Genomic DNA, 22,148 nt, shown 5'->3' with positions numbered 1-22,148 from the left:
GAATGTGCCCAAGGAATAGATACCAGGAACCAAGAAAGGCAAAGGCTCTGGATTTGAGGCGTAAGAACATTTTCAGTTAACAGTGCTCTTTTCCTTAGCATATATGCCGAAGCTTTAAATTCTTGTCGTGGATTTTATCACTCCTTGAAGGTATATTAAAATTCATTAAAGCATTAACTCCCAATTCCAAAGCTTTTAACAGGATAAAAAAAATACCCTACTCTAAAGAACTAGCAGTTCACTGAACACTTCATCCATAACGTCTACGCTCTCGCTGGCTGAAAACCGACACAACGCTAGAGCTAGGACACCACAAACTAAAGCTAAGCTCTACACTTGGTGAGCAACTATACAATCAACAGTTCAACTTCAAGGTTAGGGAACGTACGTGCTTATCTCCAACAGTTTATGTACACTGACGAGGTGTGTATGTAGATGTATTTGTATTTGTATTTGTATTCATCAAGGAAGAGCACCGAACCCTGGTTGAACAAAAGCGAGCATTGTGATGGATGAAATATTCACTTCTAGCATCCCCGTATGTCTCCTCCAATTGCAGTTTCAACTCTTCTAGGAGACTTTCCTTTCTGCTTGTCCTGACTTTCATCAGCAACCTGTTCAGAGATTAGATGAGTTTCTAAATGTCTACAGCGATAACGAATGGAGAAATTTTAGATCCTTCACATACCATCCTGTCTAACTGCTGTAGAAGCTCTAAAATTTCAGAGAAATCAGGTCTCAAAGATGGGTCTTGCTGCCAGCATCTATCAAGCAGTTCCGCCAATTTGGGATGTGAATGGCTTGGAATTGATGGTCTTAGACCCTGAAATCCATGTCAGGACAGCAGCTCTTTATTAGTGGTTAGCAAGTCCCTTAGTCAATTTGAGCTCAAAATATGCTTCTATGACAGCAGATCACAATACCACCAAGCAGCATGATCACAAAGGATGATGATAAAAAGAATTTACCAGATCCTGATCTTTTTATTTCCGGGATTGCTGATTGAACTAAAATTTTGACCCCCTCCCCCACCTGTCTTAATTTTGATGCAAGGCATTAAAAAATATGATTGGAGCACGGGACTCTTTGACACAACCTTTGAGACTTCCTAAAATGAGTCCACGGGATCTACACTAACCAAGAAGTCATTTAGTCATGTGCTTGGTCTTTGCTTTGTTTATACCAGGCACAGGGTTCTGTTGGTCGGGAAGCAGTTTGGCAGTTAACAGACAAAGCCAAAGACGGGCTGGTTTCTATCTGAATGGAAAACTAAAATCCCATCTGAAGCAGAAAGATAAGGCATCGTGGAGGACTACCTGCTGGACCACACCAACTGCGGCTTGTAATGGAGACAAATGCTCGTACGGAAGCTGGGATACCATTCACAAGAACATAGATGATTGTCATGAAATCTGAGTGATCATACATTTGCAGAACTTGTAAAAAAACAAAACATCAATTTGGAAAAACTAAACATATTAACAAGAAGAATATCTCATTACTTCTAACAAAACAGAGAGAATGTGGTTGTGGTGTTACCTTTCCAGTAAGCAACTCCCAGAGCACAATGCCAAAACTAAAAACATCAGCTTTATGATCATATGGTTTGTGTTCAATAACCTTATATAACCGAACACCAAGGAAACATATGTTATGGAGCCATGATGAAACAACCGAATGCATAAAAATGTTTTAATCAATAATCATCATGTGATTCACTAATCCATTTTATTCAGTGCAACAGCACCAACCTCTGGAGCCATCCAGCGATAGGTTCCAGTTTCTGCTGTCATCACACCAGACTGATCTTGCACTCTAGCAACACCAAAATCAGCAACTTTAGCTACCTGCTAGCCAAATTTTTGAAACTTTAAGAAACACTAGTAGTCATAGCCAGTAAAGCAAAGATGTAAACTTATGTTCTATTATAGAAAAAGCTGATTCACAAGGCTGCCTTGCTTCCTCTCTAGAGGATTTGATCAGTTATTGCAGCTTTCCAATTTGAAACATGATTTAGTTCTGAGAAACAAAAAATGTTGATACATCGCTTAAAACTGAATGCAAGATGTAAAACTGAATGCAAGATGGTGGTCAGTTGATAAGTATAAAGTACTGTCTTCTGAGTTCTGAAACTGTTGCTGTTTCAGAACTCAGAAGAGAAAAAACAAAAACAGGAACACTGGCCAGACTGTAAATTAAATACTGAAAAAGTGAACCACTTACTCCATTTTCATCCATCAAGAGATTGGCAGATTTCAGATCTCTATGTACTATATTATTTTGGTGCAAGCAGTGCATTCCCTCGGAAACATCAATTGCTACTCGGAGTAAAGACTGAAGACTTAAACTTCCCTTTTGTTTACGCAGAAAGTCATACATGCTTCCACCAGACATAAATTCTGGGAAGGGTTATTTGCAAACAGAAAGTCAATACACATTGAAATAGGTGGGTCATTCATGTGGGCATTATTAAAATTACACTACAAACCAACATATAATTAATTAATTCAAGGAACACATATAGCCATGAGTGTTCGAAATTACCTGTAATGATGCACAGGCTTGGAGGTCTGGTGCATGCACCGATGAATTTCACAACATTCTTGTGATGAACCTTCCTGCAAATTGCAAAGGAGTCTAAAGGGGAACAGAGAAGAAATCCATGCAAGAGTGCAGTGGCGACATTTATTTTTTATTTAAGATCCCTAAGGGAATCAACTAAGTGCTTTAAGAGTTGACTTCACTAATCAGAAATGAAACACTGAGAACACTTAAAATGCAATATCCATGCTCCCATGACAGAAAAAGGACTCAAGATTGCTAGAAAATTAGATTACAAGAGAGATTCTGGAACTTGATACTGTGGAAACATCACATATGATGCGTTTGTGAACAAATTTCTAAATTGTCACACGAAATACATGAGAATTTTGAAAAGCTACTTCACTTGTTCCCTTACGTAAATGACCGCTTTAAAATATGAAATGCCTCCATCCAATCAATCAATTTTATCAACATCATGAAAACATGAAATGTGGTATGACCTCTTCAGCACACAAGAAAGCATAACCCCCTGCTTACTATTTGTGAGTTGAAATTGCATTTCTTGGGACATTTGGACTACTAAAAAACATCTACAGAAAATATTTGTTAGGAGTCATGACAGCTCATCCAATAATTAAATTTTCAAAATTGTCAGGATTATCAACCTGGTACATTTACATTTCGATCTAGTTCCAGTATAAAAACATGATTCCACTGGTATATTTGAAGTTCCAGCTGTAACTGCAAATGTTTTCAGAATTTCAGAGAGCATTTTGTAAGCATTTAGATGGGTAGATAAAGAACCAAAAATACAACCAACCTCATGATTAAGACTTCTTGATTAAATTCACTCTGAAGTTTATTGTTTAGATGTTCACCCCTAAGAACTTTAATAGCTACATCTTGACTGCAGAAGGTGCCTTTATACCTGTTTCAAGTAAATTATTCAATTCAAAGAGCATTCAAACAAGAACAGATCATGGGCCTTAAGATGACAAGAACTCACAGATCTCCACTGGATCCGTTTGCAATTTTTTTCTCGTATATTAACAGTCGCGCATCAATTTCCCAAACATCAATTGAATCAGCAGGGACATTCATGAGATTAGAGACAAGACTGATTCCTATTTGATCTTGCTTCGCAACAGGATAAACCGTGTGTTTATCAGCGTCCTCCTGCACAGCACTTCAAATGATCAAGTATAAACAGATGAATCATTTAAAGAGTATTATTAAAATAGCACTAAGTTCATGATAAAAAGTGTTACATGTTTACCATTTTAACATACATTAACATAACCATGCACAAACAAAGCCCTAAACAAAACATACAGCAAGCCATAAGCTCGCTGGAAATTAATCACTAGCATTAAATGCAATATACCAGTAGTATGTAGAAGGGCTACCTCGATTTTTGGAATTTCCTTAAACAGCATGCTTCTAAGCCGCTCTGTGTCCTGTAAATAATTATGGAACTAAGTCAGGACTTAACAATTATCAGAAGATAAGAGATGAATTTAGAATTCCACTTAGGTGCTTTTTTTTATGACCTTGTAATGAAGAGGTGAAAGAAACACTGATTTAGACCTATAACATGTGGCTTCCCACAAAGAAATGTGACTGATAACAAATCAAAAACTGTTATCATAAAATCTGAACAGTGAATCTTGAAAACCACTTCAACAGTCTTAAACGACTATTAATCCAATGATTATACTAAGATTTTAGGGATTTTCTCAAGCCTTCCATTACAGGATCCTTAGGGAAATCTTCAAGGCCTCGTGTGGGTGATAAATACTGATATGAAGTTCATGACAATCAGTGTTACATGTTTAACATTTTAAGATACATTCACATAACCATGAACAAACAAAGCCCTAAACAAAACATACAGCAAGCCATAAGCTCGCTGGAAATTAATCACTAGCATTAAATGCAATATACCAGTAGCATATAGAAGGGCTACCTCGATTTTTGGAATTTCCTTAAACAGCATGCTTCTAAGCCGCTCTGTGTCCTGTAAATAATTATGGAAGTAAGTCATGACTTAACAATTATCAGAAGATAAGAGATGAATTTAGAATTCCACTTAGGTACTTTTTTTTATGACCTTGTAAAGAAGAGGTTAAAGAAACACTGATTTAGATCTATAACATGTGGCTTCCCACAAAGAAATGTGACTGATAACAAATCAAAAACTGTTATCATACAATCTGAACAGTGAATCTTGAAAACCACTTCAACAGTGTTAAACAACTATTAATCCAATGATTATACTAAGGTGGGGCAAAATGGGTGCAGTACCTCAGGTGCCCAATTATCAACAACAAACACGTCTAAGGAGTAGCCATCTGTTGTGGAAAAGGCATGAGCTTCTTGAATGTTGAGCCCGATCTCAGACAGTAAGGAAGTAAGCTGAAAATTGAAAAATAGAAAAGCATAATTTATTTAGCTAGGTCAATTAAAACAAAATATTATACAGAGTGCGCCATTGCACTTAGAATATCCTAATGCAAGTCATTCAGGAAACTTTGACATCATTTCAAATAACAAGTGTACCCATGTTAAGTAGTGAATTTGAAAAATAACACTACAGCACAACAAACATATCTCATCTAGAATCTAGAGATCCATGTGATTAATAGCAGAGAAGATCAAAGTGGAGAGGCAATAATCTCTTTTGACTGGTGGTAGAAAGTATTGAATTATAAGAAGATTAGAAAATAAACCAGAACTCGTGCAATGATCTGGCACTACAATAAAAATGTGAATACTGAATAGACATGTGTCATCGAGAGATCCATGTGACTGCTAGCAGAGAAGATCAAAGAGGAGAGGCAGCCTGTGGAGAGGAGTTCTCTCTTGACTGGTGGTGGAAAGCATCAAATTATGCAATGATCTAGGAATACAATAAAAATGTCTTGAGGTCGGATGAATTAACTGAGAGACAGGAATGAATAAAGCTATAGATGGGTTCACAAATAGAAGTTAAAGAAAGGTATTAAGAAAAGACTGATTTTTAGAAGATCCTTCAACATCAAGTAATTACATGACAAATGTTTCAGTAAGATTGCTCCACTTATTGTAACACAATGAATGGAAATGCACACTTCATCCTTCAAATCATGATGTAAAGTTCTCTCTTCTTGTATGTCAACTTTGTACTACAAAATAAATCTGAAATCAGATGCCTCCTATATATCAAGACTGTTCCTGCAGCCGTGTTCAGAAGATGTCAAAATAAAAGATGCTACAACAAGGATAGAATAAATCCTATGTATGCAAAGCTCATTGGAGAATGTCAACAGCATGCCTACCATGACTGATAAAACACAGATTACATCCACGGATGATTTAGAAACTAGAAGAGGTCACTACCTGACTCAGGAGTTTTGGCTTATCATTAGTTGAAATTGTAATTTCATGCGCCAGCCTACAAAATCATGGAAGCATTGCAGTGTTATTTTAACAAGAACTAAAAGGTATTGCCAGAAGCTAATGAAAGGATTGGCCTCAAAGGGCATATAGCACAATGGATATTGTGTGTCTAAGCACAAATACCCATTCAAAGAAAGCAAAGGATTATCACAGCTAAGGAACACAAAGGGAAGAAAGCAACACATCTACCATCCTATATGCATCACCAAAAATAGAAAATCCCAACCTCATAGTTACTAAGTCTGGCAACATGAGTACATTAACATTAAATGCTTAATGCTACTGATCACATGAGTTAGCAACACATGAATAAACAACCAGTTAATTAATTCTAATGGTCGTGGGGCTGCTTGCATCAAGAAGCGCCTGGATACCCTAGCCATTTTGATGGAGCCACACTTCTCATTTTTCTTTTTCTTTTTCTTTTCTTTTCTCCTCAAATTTCATCCCTAATATCTGAAAACTTCAAGTTGATTCAGAATATAGCCTAATCTGGGTGGGCAATAAGGAAACATCACAACAGCATAGGAAATGAAATCAAGTGACTGGAGAATCACGTGAACATTTACCGGAAGCAAAGTGGCCTGGCAATCACTGTGATATCCTTATCCTGATATTTACGAAGAAGTTCAGAATCAGATAACGAACCAAAGGCTGGTGGTGGATGAATGCTGAATATGAAAGAAAGAGACGAATGTAAGACATCAAAAGTTGCAAATTTTCACAGAGGAATGCAAATCCAAACAATATATTTGCATAGCCATGCCTATGTTTGCCAAGATAATCAAGATATTGAAGCTGCAATTCTGAATCTACCGGATCACCGGAATGTTCATCAGATTGACGAGGAACCTGCATAAGAAATATATGAAAAGATGAGATTCACCAGCAATGAACTTTTAACTGCACAATCAAATTGTAATCAAAGCAGCAAAGAAAACCTAATAATGTCACCATTTTCAAAGAAGTAAGGTCAAAGAAAACAGGGTAGGGGACAGAGAAGCTTAAAACAGCAAATCACAGTACAACTTCTATATGAACCTAATATAAAATAGAAATCCAGGAAAATTTGGTCGCACAAAAGTCAAAATTATTAGTTTCATTGTGAATGAAAATTCAGCATGTTCAGGACAATAGATTAACAGTTTGATTTATCTGAATTGCACTGTTAATCCAGAACCTTTTATGATGCATGACATGCATCAAAAGTCCAAGAATCAGTCTGGACGCGTTGAACTAGCATCATGACAAAAACAGGGCATAATTTTTAATCCTATTATTGATCATGCTGAGATTTTATCAACGCCTTCTACAGACCTAGTTCTTTAGTGGTTTAGCTAGTAGTAATTAGATGAGGTCGGTATCATGCTCGAATTAAGCATGAAAAATGTTTAGAATTTTCTTTTTTTTCGCAGATCTTTTGATATTACTTTCTTGAATTTTGTTTGGTTTAAGTTTTATTATCTAAATCGGTTTTAAACACAATCTAAATGGTTTGTGTATTATTTTTCATAGCAGATTATTCAAGATTTGAGATTTGATTATTCAGAAATTTATTCATCTCAAATTAGAAGATGTTATTTTCAAAAAAAAATTCTTTTTTAATTAGATTTCAGAATTTTATTTGGTTTAGGTTTCATTATTTAGGTTGATTTTAGCTGCTATTTAAACAATTTCTATATTATTTCTCGTAGCAAATTATTTAATATTTGAGATTTGATTATTCAGAAAATTATTCAAAACTTTTCCGTTTACCGTTTTACTGTAATTTTAAGACTTGGAACATAAAATCAAAATAGAGCAGCAACAAACGTGCAAAAAAGGATAATCATTATTTTTTAGGCAACTTTTATGAAATAAAACACGTCTACCCTACCAGTTAATAATAGAAGAATAACAAAGAGTATCACACAAGCCAAAAGAAAATAATTAAAAGACAGTAAGGAATCCATAGCCGAATCTTCGTCTTCCTACCTGAACAAGTCGCACTTCAATTGCCGGCCGAGTAGCTGGATTGTGTGCCATCTGCAACAATCTCTTATGCATAATAACATCCTCTGCTCTCTCCGCATTCACATCCATGGCATATCTTTAAAACAAGAGTTTAAAAATCAGTAAATTAAACCTAAAATAACAAAAAGGAATTGTAGTGAAAGGAATATTCCGATTGTGATTACCGAGGAGGAAGTCTACCGAAATGATCCCAGAGTTCGTTTTCAAAGCCATGAAGACTCGCTTCTTCGTTATTCGATTCTTTAAGTCGGCAGAAAACTTCGTTAAAAACATCAAGCTTTTGCCTCTGGTTTCGAGGCAGGAAATCTACAGCTCTGCTGCTGCAACTCTCCGTGTCTCCCATTCAAGACAGAGAAAAATGAACGCCGAGTGGTTTCTTTGAAAAGGATCAATGGCGGTGGTGATCGAGCACGTGAATCCGTTAATTTTAAGTAGACATATTGCTTGTATGAAGAAAGAGAAGAGCTAGCAGTGCCCTGTCTCGTTCTTTCAATTTCTCTCTCTCGCTTTGTTTCCGTTTATTGAGTAATTTATAAACATGATTAGAGTAGAGGTTAAGAGAAAATGAAGTCGTTAATTGATGGCATAATGTGCAGCCATAAGCGCGCATCTACGTGGATTCTAACAATGCCTTTTGCTTTGCTAGTATCACCGCTTTGATTCACGTTTTTGTTACCAATAAATAAATAAATTATTATTTTATTATAAAAAAAGTAATTAGAACCTTTTGGTATTCGTATGGTCGTTGAAGTGGTATAATTAATTTTTTATTTTGTAAATTTATTTTTTTAAAAATTATTTATTTTCAATGAATTATATTGATGCGGAGACTATATTTTTAAATTATATAAAAATAAAATTTTGATAATGTTTGAGAATGTGATAGCGGTTATTTTTTTAAGTGTTTAATTCTCGCTCAAAAATATATTAAAATAATATTTTAAAAAAAATATATATTTTTAACATCAGCATATTAAAATAGTTTGAAAATACTTAAAAATATTAATTTAAAGCAAATTAAAAATTAAATTTTTTTTATTTTTTTCAAAAACATCTTTAAAAAAAAAAAAAAAGGCTTTTAATGATTATGGTTCAAGAGTATCTCTAGTCATCCAATTTTTTTTAAAAAAAACAATGAGAGTATCATCATAAACAAACTTTCATTTCCTGTGTCATAACCCTTTTTTAGGTTTTTTCTCAATTCACATTTTCTCTCTTTAAAAAATACAAAAAAATATAATAGTGAAAAGGGATGCCAGAACTCTTAGAAAATAATAAAAAATTGGTTGAGGTCCTTGAGAAAGTTCAAAAATACAAAGATTGAAATTTAACGGTATTTTATTGACTGATGAGAGCCCTATTGACAAAGAAAATTCAATTTGAGGAAGAAAAGTCCAAAAATCAAATGTTTATGTACTCAATTAAATTTTATTGAAGGTTTAGTTGAATTTATGAAGAGTTTGATTGCAACAAAAATTGATTTTAAAATCAATTTAGGCTTTAATTGAAAGCAATTAAAGTTCTGGGGTCAAAATATAATTTTTTAGAGTTAATTTGGTCAATTCATGAGCTAAATTGCATAGATATTAAAGTTTGATGGCCAATTATGAACTTAATTGAAGAAATCTGAAACCAAGAACCAAGATGAAAAACACGTGTAAATAGAGGGGCTGCAATTAAACCGAATCAGGGGCCAAATTAAAGAAATTAAAAGTTTATTAATCAATTGAGGGTCAAATTTCATAAATTCAAGACCAAGGACTAATGTGAAAAAAAGCGGTCAACTTCAAGGCCGGCGATTGAATTTGACAGGGACACAATTGAATTTATTTTTACAGTCAAATTGCAATTGAGGACTTGATTGAACAAATTATAAATTGAGGACCAATATAAACTCTGACACGTTTTTGCCGTCTTTTTCTTTTAAATGAAACGGCACGTTTTGTCCAAAAAGACATTGTTTCATGCACTATTCACGCAAAAAAAAGACTCAAACGATGTCGTTTTGAATGACATTGTGGGTCTTCTACTTCCCTTGGACATGCGAGGCAGGGAAAGAAGAAGATTTTTTCTCTCCCTCTTTCTCTGAAAAGCATAAAAAAGACACCGACCATAACCTCACTTGTATAAACTTTGACCCGTGGCCTACCACGGGGTGATGAAAAAGGAGGGGACATGCCCCTCGAGTGGTTTTTGGGGCAGGTACACAGTGATGCCCTTGCCTCTCTCCCCTTTGTTTTTCCTATAAATACACGAGAAGATAGCAGGAAAAAAAAAAGAGCACAAAAGGAGAGGGTGGAAAGACCAAAAGAAAGAAAGAAAAAAGACCCAAAAGAGGAAAAAAGAAAGGAAGAACAAGAGAAGAATAAAAAAGAAAAAACAAGGAGAAAGAAAACAAAGGAAGAAACCGTCCACCGCCACCAACAACAGCGTTGCTTAGAACTATCGCCACCAGCGAGCACCGTCGTGAGCCTCCACAGCAGCCACCGCAGGTTAGTTCCCCCGCCTCTCTCTTCTTCCTTCTTCATTCTTCCTTTTCTCTGCTTTGTCTCCATTTGTTTTCATTTTCATGCAAAACGTGAGCAATTCATATTTAGCAGCAAATGAAAATAATTAGCTGGTTATTATGATGTGCACAGTAACCAGCTAGTTATAATTTTTAGGCCAGTGTTGGCTTATTTTTATTCTGGGTTGATGTTGGTCCATTCCAATTAAAAAAACATTAGTGATTTTCCTGTTTTTTTTTTTTATTTTATCCATTTTGGTTAATATCGATTTATATTTTTATACCATAAAAATACAAAACCGGTATTAAAATACCCAGCTTTCATCAACTTAAAAAAAACTAAAAAAAAAAAAAAATGTTTTTGTGCATACGGCTCGGTGTCTCAAAGCTAAAAAATTATATTGTGTTTTTCATACACCAAAAAACAATGTTTTAGCATGCATTTTGGCTTTAATAACTAGTTTGTTAAAAATCAAGAGAACATTGGCCAAAATTGCAAAAATTCTAAAAAAAAAATATTTTTTGTTTTGTTTTAGTTTGAGGGATTACGATTTTATACATAAAATAGTTAGGTTTTTATTTGATAAGATAATGATTTATTTACAGAGAAAGACTTTTCTTAAACCGTAGAGATATCGACAATTAGAAACCACAACAAAACCTTAGATTTTACCAGACAATAAAACAATACAGCTTACCTTAGGTAGGGCGTAGTTGGGGTGCTAATACCTTCCCTTTATACAACCAGTCTCCGTACCCGATCTCTGAGACCAGTTAGAGTTTTTAGTGACTATAATATCAGGTGGCGACTCTCATTCAAATTTTTTACTAATAATAAAAAGGATTTTCTTATCTCCTTGTATTTTCTAGATAGGCCTTTACATTTTTCTTGAGGGTAGATGATCATCTCGACGCCGCATACGTGAAACATCCTGTCCATTTTTTAAGCAATTTTGTAAATTATAAGTGTGTTTATTTGGGCATAAGTGACTTGAGAATAGATTTATCTTGGATATACAAATTTAAATTAAGCTAGCATGGATTTATAAAAATAAAATTCAAATTAATACTGAGATACAATCAAGCTAAAGAAAAAAAGAAGAAAACTTAATACTAGGAAAACTCGAGTTTTAGACAAAAGCTTTGTTATCAATGAATACAAATAAAGTTTTTTATAATTTGAAATAATATAAATCATATCTTATAATTCAATGAGAAATTTAGTTTTTAATTCAAGGATATTCTACGACTAATAAAAATATATATTTTTAATGATATACTTGTTATTATAAATTGATATTAAACTAGCCAATCACTAGACAATTAAAATCAATGCGTGCAAACCATGTTCCCAAAATATTTTAACTTTTTTTTGTAAAAAATTAAATTTTTTTTTATATTTTTGGATCATTTTGATACGCTGTTCTTAAAAATAATTTTTAAAAAATAAAAAAAAAATATTTTAATATATTTTGGCACGAAAAAGTTCTTTAAAAAAGCAATTGCAACCACACTCCTAAATAGATTGATAAAAAAAAAACATATTTTTAAAACGAAGTTATAAATTGTAATCTTTCTTGAACCTAAGTTTTTATTACAAATTAAAATGAATATCAAGATTAAATAATAAAAATCAAACAACTTTTAAAATTACGATTGCATAGAAGCACTACACCACAATCACATAAAGACATAAATTAAAAAAGAAAAAAATCTCAATAAAAAGATTGTGCATCTCTGCATCACCCCAAAAAGAAATAGAAAGAATATGAAAAGGTCTATTTCCATGGATAATATTTTGATACTTGATAGCATCAAGCACCTCCACTCCGAGCCAATAAATTTCTTCTGTTGCCTCGACTCTCCACTCGACTCACACAGATATGTATGCCAATTGGAATTAAGGCGCTTTTCTTTATTGCATGTGGCCGATAAAATAAATTGTAGAATGAGTCATCACTCACCAGGCTGTCTATTATTAGCACTGCCTTTTCGGTTTGTGGCATGGAACCACCCATCAATTGCCTCGTAATCTCCACCAGATGCAGCCGGACCTGGTTTTTGCTATTCAAAGCTGGCTTTACTTGAGGATTATCGTTCAAGAACAGTGAACACTTTTTTGTACCAGTAGCTGCTCTCCTTTTCTTTCTTCACACGAACCGGGGATCCGAGTTTGTTTCTATTCCAAGCGACACTTCTGGCAAATTTCTTAAGGTCTAGCTTTGTTTTTTTCAAAAAAAAAAAAAAACTTAAAAAAAATTGACATCCTATTTTTATTAATTGTTTTTCAAAATTAAACGGAATGGTTTTAAAAGTGGCAATACAAGGGTTGATTTTACTTTTTTTTAACAAAAAAAAAAAAAACAAAGAGAGGGAAAAATCCAAAACAATTAAGTTTTCTAGTTAAAAAACATGTATACATCGTGTTTGGTTAGTGTAAACATACTGATTAGAGAGATAAAAATAAAAATATAACATAAATTCATTTATTATAATAAATTTATGTATTTTTAAGATATAAAGTGCAAGAAGACATATTTCCATGTTTTTTTCTATTTTAGTTTTTTTTTTTTTTACAATAACTATACGTTGTTGAATTATCAAATTTAACATGTGTTAAGAAAAAGTGTGAATGATAAAATGATAACCGAGAATTAGGAATTAATTTTTAGGTGAAATGTATGGGCTACATACTCTAAAAATAAACAAAAATAAACACGAATTGGATTCTAAATATGACACTTCAAATGAGATTGCCAACACACAACAAGGAAGCTAACATTGTCACCATAAAAGGGCATCGCTTTCCTTTCAATGTTCTCATAAGCATGAGCATGGAAGATGTTGACGGAGAGGGACGTGGACAAATTAGTAACATGTAAATTTTTATTAAAAAAATTAATTTAAATATATGGACCAGGTTGTATTTACTTCAACTAATCTCATGAGTTCTGAAATTAACAATCATGTAAACCTTTAGTAATCATTAATATTACGTACAATCATAAGACTTAAACATGATAACATGCGAGGTATATTTTATCTCTTATTGTTTTTTGCTGATATAAATATCACTAAAATACCTTGAAAATTTATATCATGTAATTTTAAAGGCATGTTTAAAATTATATTTTGTGTCATGGTTTGAAATATTTTTTATTTATAAATATATTAAAATAATTTTTTAAATTTTTTTAATATTAACATATTAAAATAATATAAAAATATAAAAAAACATGATTTATGCTGTATTTTCATACAGCACCAGAATCTTATAGACGAGACTTGAGACAAGAGGTAAAATCCATCAAAGTGGCTCCATGCGGTCATCCAATCTTAGGCAACCCATAAGGAAACAGGGCGTAGGATTTATTCTATTAATTCCAGAATTGAAAGATGATTAAAAAATATATATATTGCAAGATTCAAACATCATTATGAAATATAATTAATTCTTGCTTGAAGTTAAGTCACCCACTCCCACCAACTTCTATAGCCGGACAATTTTTTTATTGTTTTTTGGGTTAGTTTATAATGGGGTGATGTGATTAAAACGGTATTTTATGAAAATGTTTTATTAATAAACGTATCTAGCTGAAATTTTTTATTAAGGTCCTATTTATTTAATTGAAGGAGTTTTCTTAAAATTATTTTCTAAATTTTTTAATGTTTATTTATTATAAAAAAAAGTTAATCAACAAAAAATATTATTTAGTCAAGAAAATATTTTACTTTTATTTCAAGCATGATATATTTTTCAAGAGTTGTAATTTTTTTTAAAAAAAATCAACACTAATAAGTTAAATTGTTATGTGTTAATTATATTTAAATTTGATTATATATATATATATATTTGAATCTTTTATTTTGATTTTTTTAATCTCATCTTTTAAAATTTAATTTGATTTTTATATCAACTTTGATTCTTATTATTTTTTTTTTATTTATTTTTTTCTTATCTCCTTTTCAATTGAATTTTTTTATTTATTATTTTTTGTCTTCATTCTTTTCATTGCTATATATTTTATGTGAAATAATTTAGAAAATTAGATTTTTTTAATCTCATCATCTTTGAACTTTTTTACCAATCAGATTCAATCTTTATTATATTAATTGTTATTTATTTTATTTAAAACAATTTATAGAATTAGAATTTATTTTTTAATTTTATCATCTCTTAATTTTTTTATCTATTGAACTTTGTCCCCCATTCTCTTTATTGTTATATGTTTTATTTAAAATAATTTATAAAATTATAATATTTTTTTTATTTCATTATATTTTCAATTTTTTTATCTTTTATATTTTATTCTTCTTCGTTTAATAAACTTGAAAAGAAAATTAAAACACCAATAAATTAATTTTTAACTTATTTATCATAACATAGAGAATGCTAAAAAATATCTTGTAACTTATCTTTTTATGATATTCTTAAATATTAAAAAGTAATTTATTTTTTAAAAAATATTTTTATAAAAAAATATTTTACAGCAAACAACAAGGCTTGAAAACTTTAACTACAAGGAAAAAAAAAAATCTACTTTTTAAAACGTATCAGTAAAAGTTATCACTTTGACAGCACACTTCATGCTAAACACCACAACAGTCCTTGCCTAATCCAATTCATTCTGCACGTGTCAGGTTAATCCGAGATTAGGCACTGATCCACTAATCTAGAAGTCCTTTTGCGTTAAAATAATATTTTCCTCTCGTGGGCTAGAACTAGAAGCACTGAAGGTGTTGCATCCTGTAAGAAGAGAGAGAGAGAGAGAGAGAGAGAGAGAGAGAGAGAGACAACAGCTTAAGCATGGGTTTTGCCTTTAATACTACAGTTTGACGATAATGAATAGTGGGGTGCCACTAGCGCGAAGGGCTAGGCTACTTTCGAAACTAATTAAATTTTATTTGGTAGGTTGATTTTTAAATAGTTTTTTTATTAAAAATATTTTGAATAGCTTTTTTTTTAATTTTTCAAAACTTGTTTTTAATATTTTCTAATATCTTATAAAAAAATTAAAAATACGAAAATGGTATTTGAAAAAGAAAATTAATCCTTACAAAAATAATTTTTAAACATAAAAACAAACCGTATTAATTTGACCAAATTACAACGTGTTGTAGGGATGGACCAGAAAGATGCTTCGTCATTCACAGCAGTAAGCTAGGCTATCAGGGAACTAGACAGTGACTGGTCTCTCTGGATCTAGCACCCTATGCCCCACTTTTTCTCAAAGTATCCTGGGAAAGTTAAAAAAAAAAAATAATGATTCGAGCATGCTACGATGTTGTGAACACACCTGCACCTAATCTCTCCCATCACAATCCAATGTGGACTCAGTTCGTGTCATTTCTTTAATGAAGTTTTCTACGGTGTGGTCGAAAACTTCAACGACCTCACCATTTTTATTTATTTTTATTTTTTGAAAGATAATTATGTTTCCTGAAAGTTCTGGAATAATAATATAGATTAAAAAAATATTTGAAAAACAATGCATTTTGAACCCAAATACTTTTCATAATATTATTTTTGTACACACTTACTGTTTTAGTTAGCTCTCACATTTCAAAATATATTTATGTCATTTCAAATAATGGCTGTTTAATGATATTTTAAAATATATTTTATTCTATAAATTAATTAAATTTAACAAAAATCAACTTAAAATTTTATAAAAATACAATGACTAAAAGATATAATTAAATATCAAATGAAAAAAAATAAGATAAGGTGACGTGACTGAAGAGAGAAACGAGAAAAGAAAAAAAAAATGAAAAAATTAGCCAACAAGAACACATCGGGACTTTATTTTCGACACACATTGTACTATTAGAAAGATGCAGACAAGATAATTTTAACATTTTAAAAGAATACTAAATAAGATTATAATTAACCATAAATTAATCCCTAACAAAACCCTAAATAAATTATAACCATGTTTGGTGGTTGTTCAATACACATTTTAAAATCATTTTATTGAAATCTTTCTAAATTTATTAAGTGTGTTGAAAATGGAGATATAATGTATCCTTAGTGGCTCCTTTTTTTTCTGGCCATTGAATTTTCATAGGATTTTAGGTTGATTTTTTAAATATGTTAATTAAATTAAAAGAGACGTGATTTTCTAAGAGTATCCAAGTTAATTCCACCTTCATGATTTCTTTTTAAAATGATATTATTTTTTTATATATAAAAAATAAATTTACCTAAATCAATTTATCTGATCAATGACCTAAAATTTGTTCCAAGTTGACCCGTATAGAGTTGAGAAATTAAAAGCCTAAGCCTTGTATTCTAGAAAAAAAACTTTTTTTTTTTTTATTTCCTCACCTTTTCATATTTTACCCATTTAAGGGTTAATATAATTTAAATCCCTGTGTTTTTAAAGATTAGTATACAAGCTCTCCAGACTTCAATGGTAGGGTTAAAAATAAATAAATCATGCACACCGGTGGAATAGTTACTCATCCATTCAATTCAAGGTGGAGCTCGTGGACAGTTATTGTAACAAATTCAATTTTTATACAAGTGAAAGGAGTACTATAAGCCGAAGCATCTAATATTTTTACATGAAGAATAGTAAAATTCAGGCATAGTTTATTACATTTTATAGCTTTTCTGAATATTACTTTAACATCTAACAGCTAACAAGATATATATCATTGAATGCTTGCCAGCGTTGCTATCATATGCAGACCCTTAAAATCCACAAATATTTAAAAAAAAATTCAGGAAAAAATCACAACTTCTTGAAATCTCTGAGAAACATTCATAAAAAAAAATTAAAAAAGAAAGAAATAAAAGGGTTCATTCTTAGTACCATAAGAATTCCATTTCTGGTTTACCACTCTATAAATAATTCCACTTTTGATAATTAAAAAAAATTCCAATTTGAAAATACATTCTTGTACCAAAAATCTCTAAATAAATCAAGCAATGGATCCAAATTGTAAAACAAACACACATACACATGCCATTCGTTTTCCTCCATTTCCTTCCTCTTCCTCGAGATGCTCAGCTTCACAAATCATTCTTTTATGCCCCCGCTCTCCCCCCCCCCCCATCCACAAGCCCAAAGGTATTGTGATTTAATACACTAATGATTGCATAATCATAACAATTAATATTTATTACAATTTTTTTTTGGTACAATGAAGAAATGGTGATGATAATTAACAATAATATGAAAAGCCATGCATAAAGATGGGGGTGTAATACTTAAATATCCAGTGAGTGTATGCTTGTTAATATAACTACTCAGCGAATAAAAAAACCTTTTGACATGGAGGGATTTAATTGTAAAAAAATTAATATAAAAACCAAACTGTTTTTTTTCTTAATATGAGGAGAGAAACTTACATTTGAGGACGTATCTATAAATAATATCAAATAAAGGGACCAAATAAACTTTGTTCTGAAAATTAAAGACCGAAACAAAAATTTGGGGCAAACTAGTTCTTACCAGGTATGTGCTCTGTTATTATGGGCGGGTATGGCCATGTTTTGGGTAAAAATTAAGAGGCTGATCTCTTAACATACATGGACCGGACATCCAGCAGAGATCGGTACAGCACATCATACACGTAATGTGGTCCATCTTCATCCTCTCGGTCTCTCCTAACTGGGATGTCCAGAGTAATAAAAGGCCCCAATCAGGCACCGAAATCGGTCACTTTAGCATTTTTTTTTTTTTTTTAATTTGGACTTCACTGGTTCGTGTTGAAAAAATAAAAAAACAGAGATAAAATGTTTTTGATTAAAAGTGTGTGAATAAATATATATATTTTTAAAAGAGTAAAAACTCGTGATTCAAATTTCAAACCATAACGTTAATAACATGTCTACTTGTTTTCCAATGGATTCAGGAGTTTTGCCTGTAAATCCTTGGGCAGGTTTTTTCTTACCAGACGGCACAGTTAGGTGTATTGATGAAAATTTTACACAAACAGAAATAGTCCAACTAAGACTGCGAACTCTACTTTGAAAAGAAATCCAAGCCGGGGTTGGTCTGGTCACAGAAGGGGTGCTTTACTAGGACTTCAACAACATACAATTGTTCAAAACAAAAGAGGAATAGGACACCTGCTTCGAATGATGCAAGGGATGAATCAATCCGAGAAAACAAACCCCTCTTCTCATTGAAAAAAACAAAAAAAACGAGTCCCTCCTACCATCATCCAATGGTCATAATCCTCCCATCACAGCAGTAATAAAAATTCAAATCCACCCTTCGAATCTCTTCTCTTGTATCCCAACCCGACAACCAAAGTGGGCGAGAGAGAATCAGGCTTTTTACACCTGGACTAGTCCAATTCACCGCCAACGCGTTGCTTCCGCGCTTGGAATCGCGTTTTGAACATCCCATGAAAGCTGAGCCCACTTGAGTTCTAATCAACTCAAAACTCTTGCTTAATTCAAACGACCCCCTCTTTCAACAGCCAACATGAGCTTAAGTAAGCACCTAATACACTATAACTAATATTCTTCTCCTATAAATTTTATGCGAAGAAAAATTGTGCTGATTCTTTGGAGCTCAAAAGGGAACTCAATAATTCACCCCCCACTCCTTTTTTCCCACGGAATACTGCTGCAATCGTACAAGTGTCCTGATTTTTGTTTCTTTCTATGATCCCTATAAATACCCACCACGTATAAGAAGCCCTTCCTCTGCTCTCAAATCCTCTTCTTCCTTCGTATTTTCTTTGAGCCCTTAGAGTTCAGGCATGGGGTCGATCCCTAGGAACCTCCACGCCGGTGTCGTATTGGGTGCACCGGGTGTTAAGGGAAAGAGGGTCACGACCATATCAAAAAATGGCCTGACTGAATTTATGCTGTCAATAATCTCCAAAAAACAAGAAACCAAAGAGCCCTTTTACGTCCTTGATTTAGGAGAGGTCACTGCCCTCATGGAGAAGTGGGCAATGACTCTTCCCATGGTACGTCCCTTCTACGCCGTCAAGTGCAATCCTGACCCGGCTCTCCTCGGTTCGTTGGCGGCTCTTGGCTCAAACTTCGATTGTGCAAGCCGGGCCGAGATCGAATCCGTTCTATCCCTCGGAGTTTCTCCGAATCGGATCGTCTATGCGAATCCGTGCAAGCAAGAATCCCACATCAAATACGCTGCAAGTGTGGGTGTTAATTTAACTACTTTTGATTCAAAGGAAGAGCTCGACAAGATTCGGAAATGGCATCCGAAGTGTGCATTGCTCATTCGGATTAAAGCCCCTGATGACAGTGGAGCAAGGTGTCCCTTAGGTCCCAAATATGGCGCACTTCCTGAAGAAGTCACGCCTCTTCTCCAAGCCGCTCAAACCGCTCGGCTCAATGTAGTTGGTGTTTCTTTCCACATAGGAAGCGGAGCCACACGCGCTAGAGCATACAAAGGAGCCATAGCTTCGGCTAAATCTGTATTTGAAGCCGCAGTTCGTCTTGGCATGCCTGGAATGAAGATACTAAACATTGGCGGCGGCTTCACGGCCGGATCCCAGTTCGATGAAGCAGCAACAGCAATCACATCCGCCCTCCAAGCTTATTTCCCAAACGAACCGGGCTTGACAGTCATTTCTGAACCGGGCCGGTTTTTTGCTGAGTCGGCTTTCACGTTAGCCACCAACATTATAGGAAAACGTGTCAGAGGTGACTTAAGAGAGTATTGGATTAATGACGGTATTTACGGCTCCATGAACTGTATTTTATACGATCATGCAACTATCACCTGCACGCCTCTGGCTTGCACTTCCAATCGTGCGAATCTCACGTGCAAAGGGTTAAGAGCTTACGGTTCGACGGTTTTTGGACCAACGTGTGATGCTCTTGACACGGTTTTAACGGGTCATCAGTTGCCGGAACTGCAGATTAATGACTGGCTTGTCTTCCCTAACATGGGTGCTTATACGGCAGCTGCTGGGTCAAGTTTCAACGGGTTCAACACAGCAGCCATTTTGACACACCTTGCCTCCTCGAATATGAACTAGCAGAATGTTGGTTGGTGTGGGGGAATAAAAGGTTGCTTTTTTTCTTTTTCTTTTTTCATTTTTGTCTCTCTGGTAACCCGGAAAATCTTTAAATAGAGAATTGACCTGTATTCGTATATGGAATAAAATCATGTACTATGTATTAATTTTCAATACAGTCACTTTTCTCTATGTAATCACATTGCTCTTGCATTAGAATATTATTTTGACTTTCTTTCCCTTGAATAATGCTTTGAAACACACAACGTTTTTTTTATGAATACAATAAATGATCAGGAAGCTACATTAAAATACCACCACGGTCTGTATTTTTTTTTTTTGCACTGCTTATTTTCTTTATATGATAATCACAAATCATTTATTCCATTAAGACAGATTATATATATATATGATAATAATGAAATATTGTTGTGAAACCTGCACAATAATAATACTGAATATTGAACGTTGACATAAGCACGATGATGAACTTCACAACAAATATACATTAACTTCCTTTAATTATTATAATTTTTTTCTTTTTTACTTGGAGAGCTTCAATTCTTTCTCCATTATTATTATCATTATAAGGATTCAACTAGACTTTATATATATATATATATATAAAAAGACTAGACTTAAATGAAAGATTCATAGGAATCAATGTAGTGAATATTGAACCCACTCTGGCATCTTTTTTTTTTTGATAACCCGGGGTGTTTCGGGCCAGCTTACGCACACCACGACTAATCCTCGGGCCCACTGAACATCCTGCAAGTTCAGTGGGTAGGTAAGGCACCGTGGGGGTGACAGGCTGGTACTCTTGAGGATCGAACTCGGGACAGTCGCAAAGTAAGCCCTGCAGTTGACCGCTTGAGCTAGACCCTCAAGTGTCCACTCTGGCATCTTTTGCACCATTAAGAGGTGGATTGATTTGGATTGTACCCATCATTTATAAAACACAACGTATATTTAAAAATATATTAAAAAAAATTTTTTATTTAGAAATTTATTAAAAAAATTATTTTTTAACACCGTATATATCAACATAAAAAAATTAATTTAAAAATAATTTTTTTTTTTTAAAAAAACTTTTAAAGCTTAAAAAAACAGAAAGAGTGGGATAGAAAGCTGTACGTATATACTGTAATGTATTTTTCAAAGAATCTGGATAGAAAAAAGGGATGGTTTTGCAACCACATAATTTAATTACTTTCTGCATTTCTCCATTACTGTACTTTCATATATTCCTTTCAAATCTCCAAAAGCAAAAACTATAGCTATAGAACCTACGTTTTTTTTTTATATATAATAAAAAAAATATTGTTTTCAGTTTTTTTTTTTCTAGTTGAAATAGCATCATTTTAAATTTTTATTTTTTTAAAATTATAGCTTGAATTTATTAGTTAACTCTTTGGTCACCCGCAACTCTAATCTTATACAGTGTTAGGTTTTATAACCATGGTAAAAACACAACATGATTTTTGCAAAAAAATCTCTCGATCCCCGAGAAAATTAATTTACAAACACTGAATTTTTCTTACAAGTAAGTTGTTGATTAATAAACGACGAGCTATGGATCCTGTATAAAGCCGACACTTGTTCACTTCGGGCGTCGAAGAGGCCAATGTAGCCCAAACATTTCGAGTTTAGCCCATACAATATGGGCCAATACCGAAACCCAACTCGACACCAC

At 33.1% G+C, this 22,148-nt stretch overlaps 2 protein-coding genes across 6 annotated transcripts; one reads left to right on the top strand and one right to left on the bottom strand.

Moving 5' to 3' along the window:
• Positions 1-144: 144 nt before the first annotated feature.
• Positions 145-8,591, bottom strand: LOC118061973 (serine/threonine-protein kinase STY46). 5 transcript variants are annotated; one of them, XM_073409536.1, is made up of 17 exons: positions 8,160-8,589; positions 7,957-8,071; positions 6,749-6,834; positions 6,552-6,653; positions 5,923-5,977; positions 4,849-4,959; positions 4,511-4,561; positions 3,951-4,001; positions 3,551-3,717; positions 3,365-3,472; positions 2,545-2,618; positions 2,224-2,399; positions 1,752-1,847; positions 1,540-1,620; positions 1,317-1,370; positions 689-823; positions 145-614 (listed from the first exon to the last, which is right to left on the bottom strand). In XM_073409536.1, exons 1-17 carry the CDS (start codon positions 8,336-8,338, stop codon positions 528-530), a joined length of 1,728 nt encoding a protein of 575 aa, XP_073265637.1. In that variant the 5' UTR covers positions 8,339-8,589; the 3' UTR covers positions 145-527. The 5 variants fall into 5 exon arrangements, 4 of the variants coding, with proteins under 4 accessions (XP_073265637.1, XP_034931516.1, XP_073265639.1 ...); XM_035075625.2 differs by having other exon boundaries at positions 3,551-3,720; positions 8,160-8,587; XM_073409538.1 differs by lacking the exon at positions 4,511-4,561.
• Positions 8,592-18,985: 10,394 nt separating this feature from the next.
• Positions 18,986-20,652, top strand: LOC118061976 (ornithine decarboxylase). The gene has a single exon (XM_035075632.2). It carries the CDS (start codon positions 19,223-19,225, stop codon positions 20,471-20,473), a length of 1,251 nt encoding a protein of 416 aa, XP_034931523.1. The 5' UTR covers positions 18,986-19,222; the 3' UTR covers positions 20,474-20,652.
• The last annotated feature ends 1,496 nt before the right edge of the window (positions 20,653-22,148 follow it).

This window comes from Populus alba, chromosome 5 (genome assembly GCF_005239225.2).
Source record: "Populus alba chromosome 5, ASM523922v2, whole genome shotgun sequence".
NCBI lineage: Eukaryota > Viridiplantae > Streptophyta > Magnoliopsida > Malpighiales > Salicaceae > Populus > Populus alba.
This window is presented reverse-complemented; position numbering and strand designations above follow the sequence as displayed.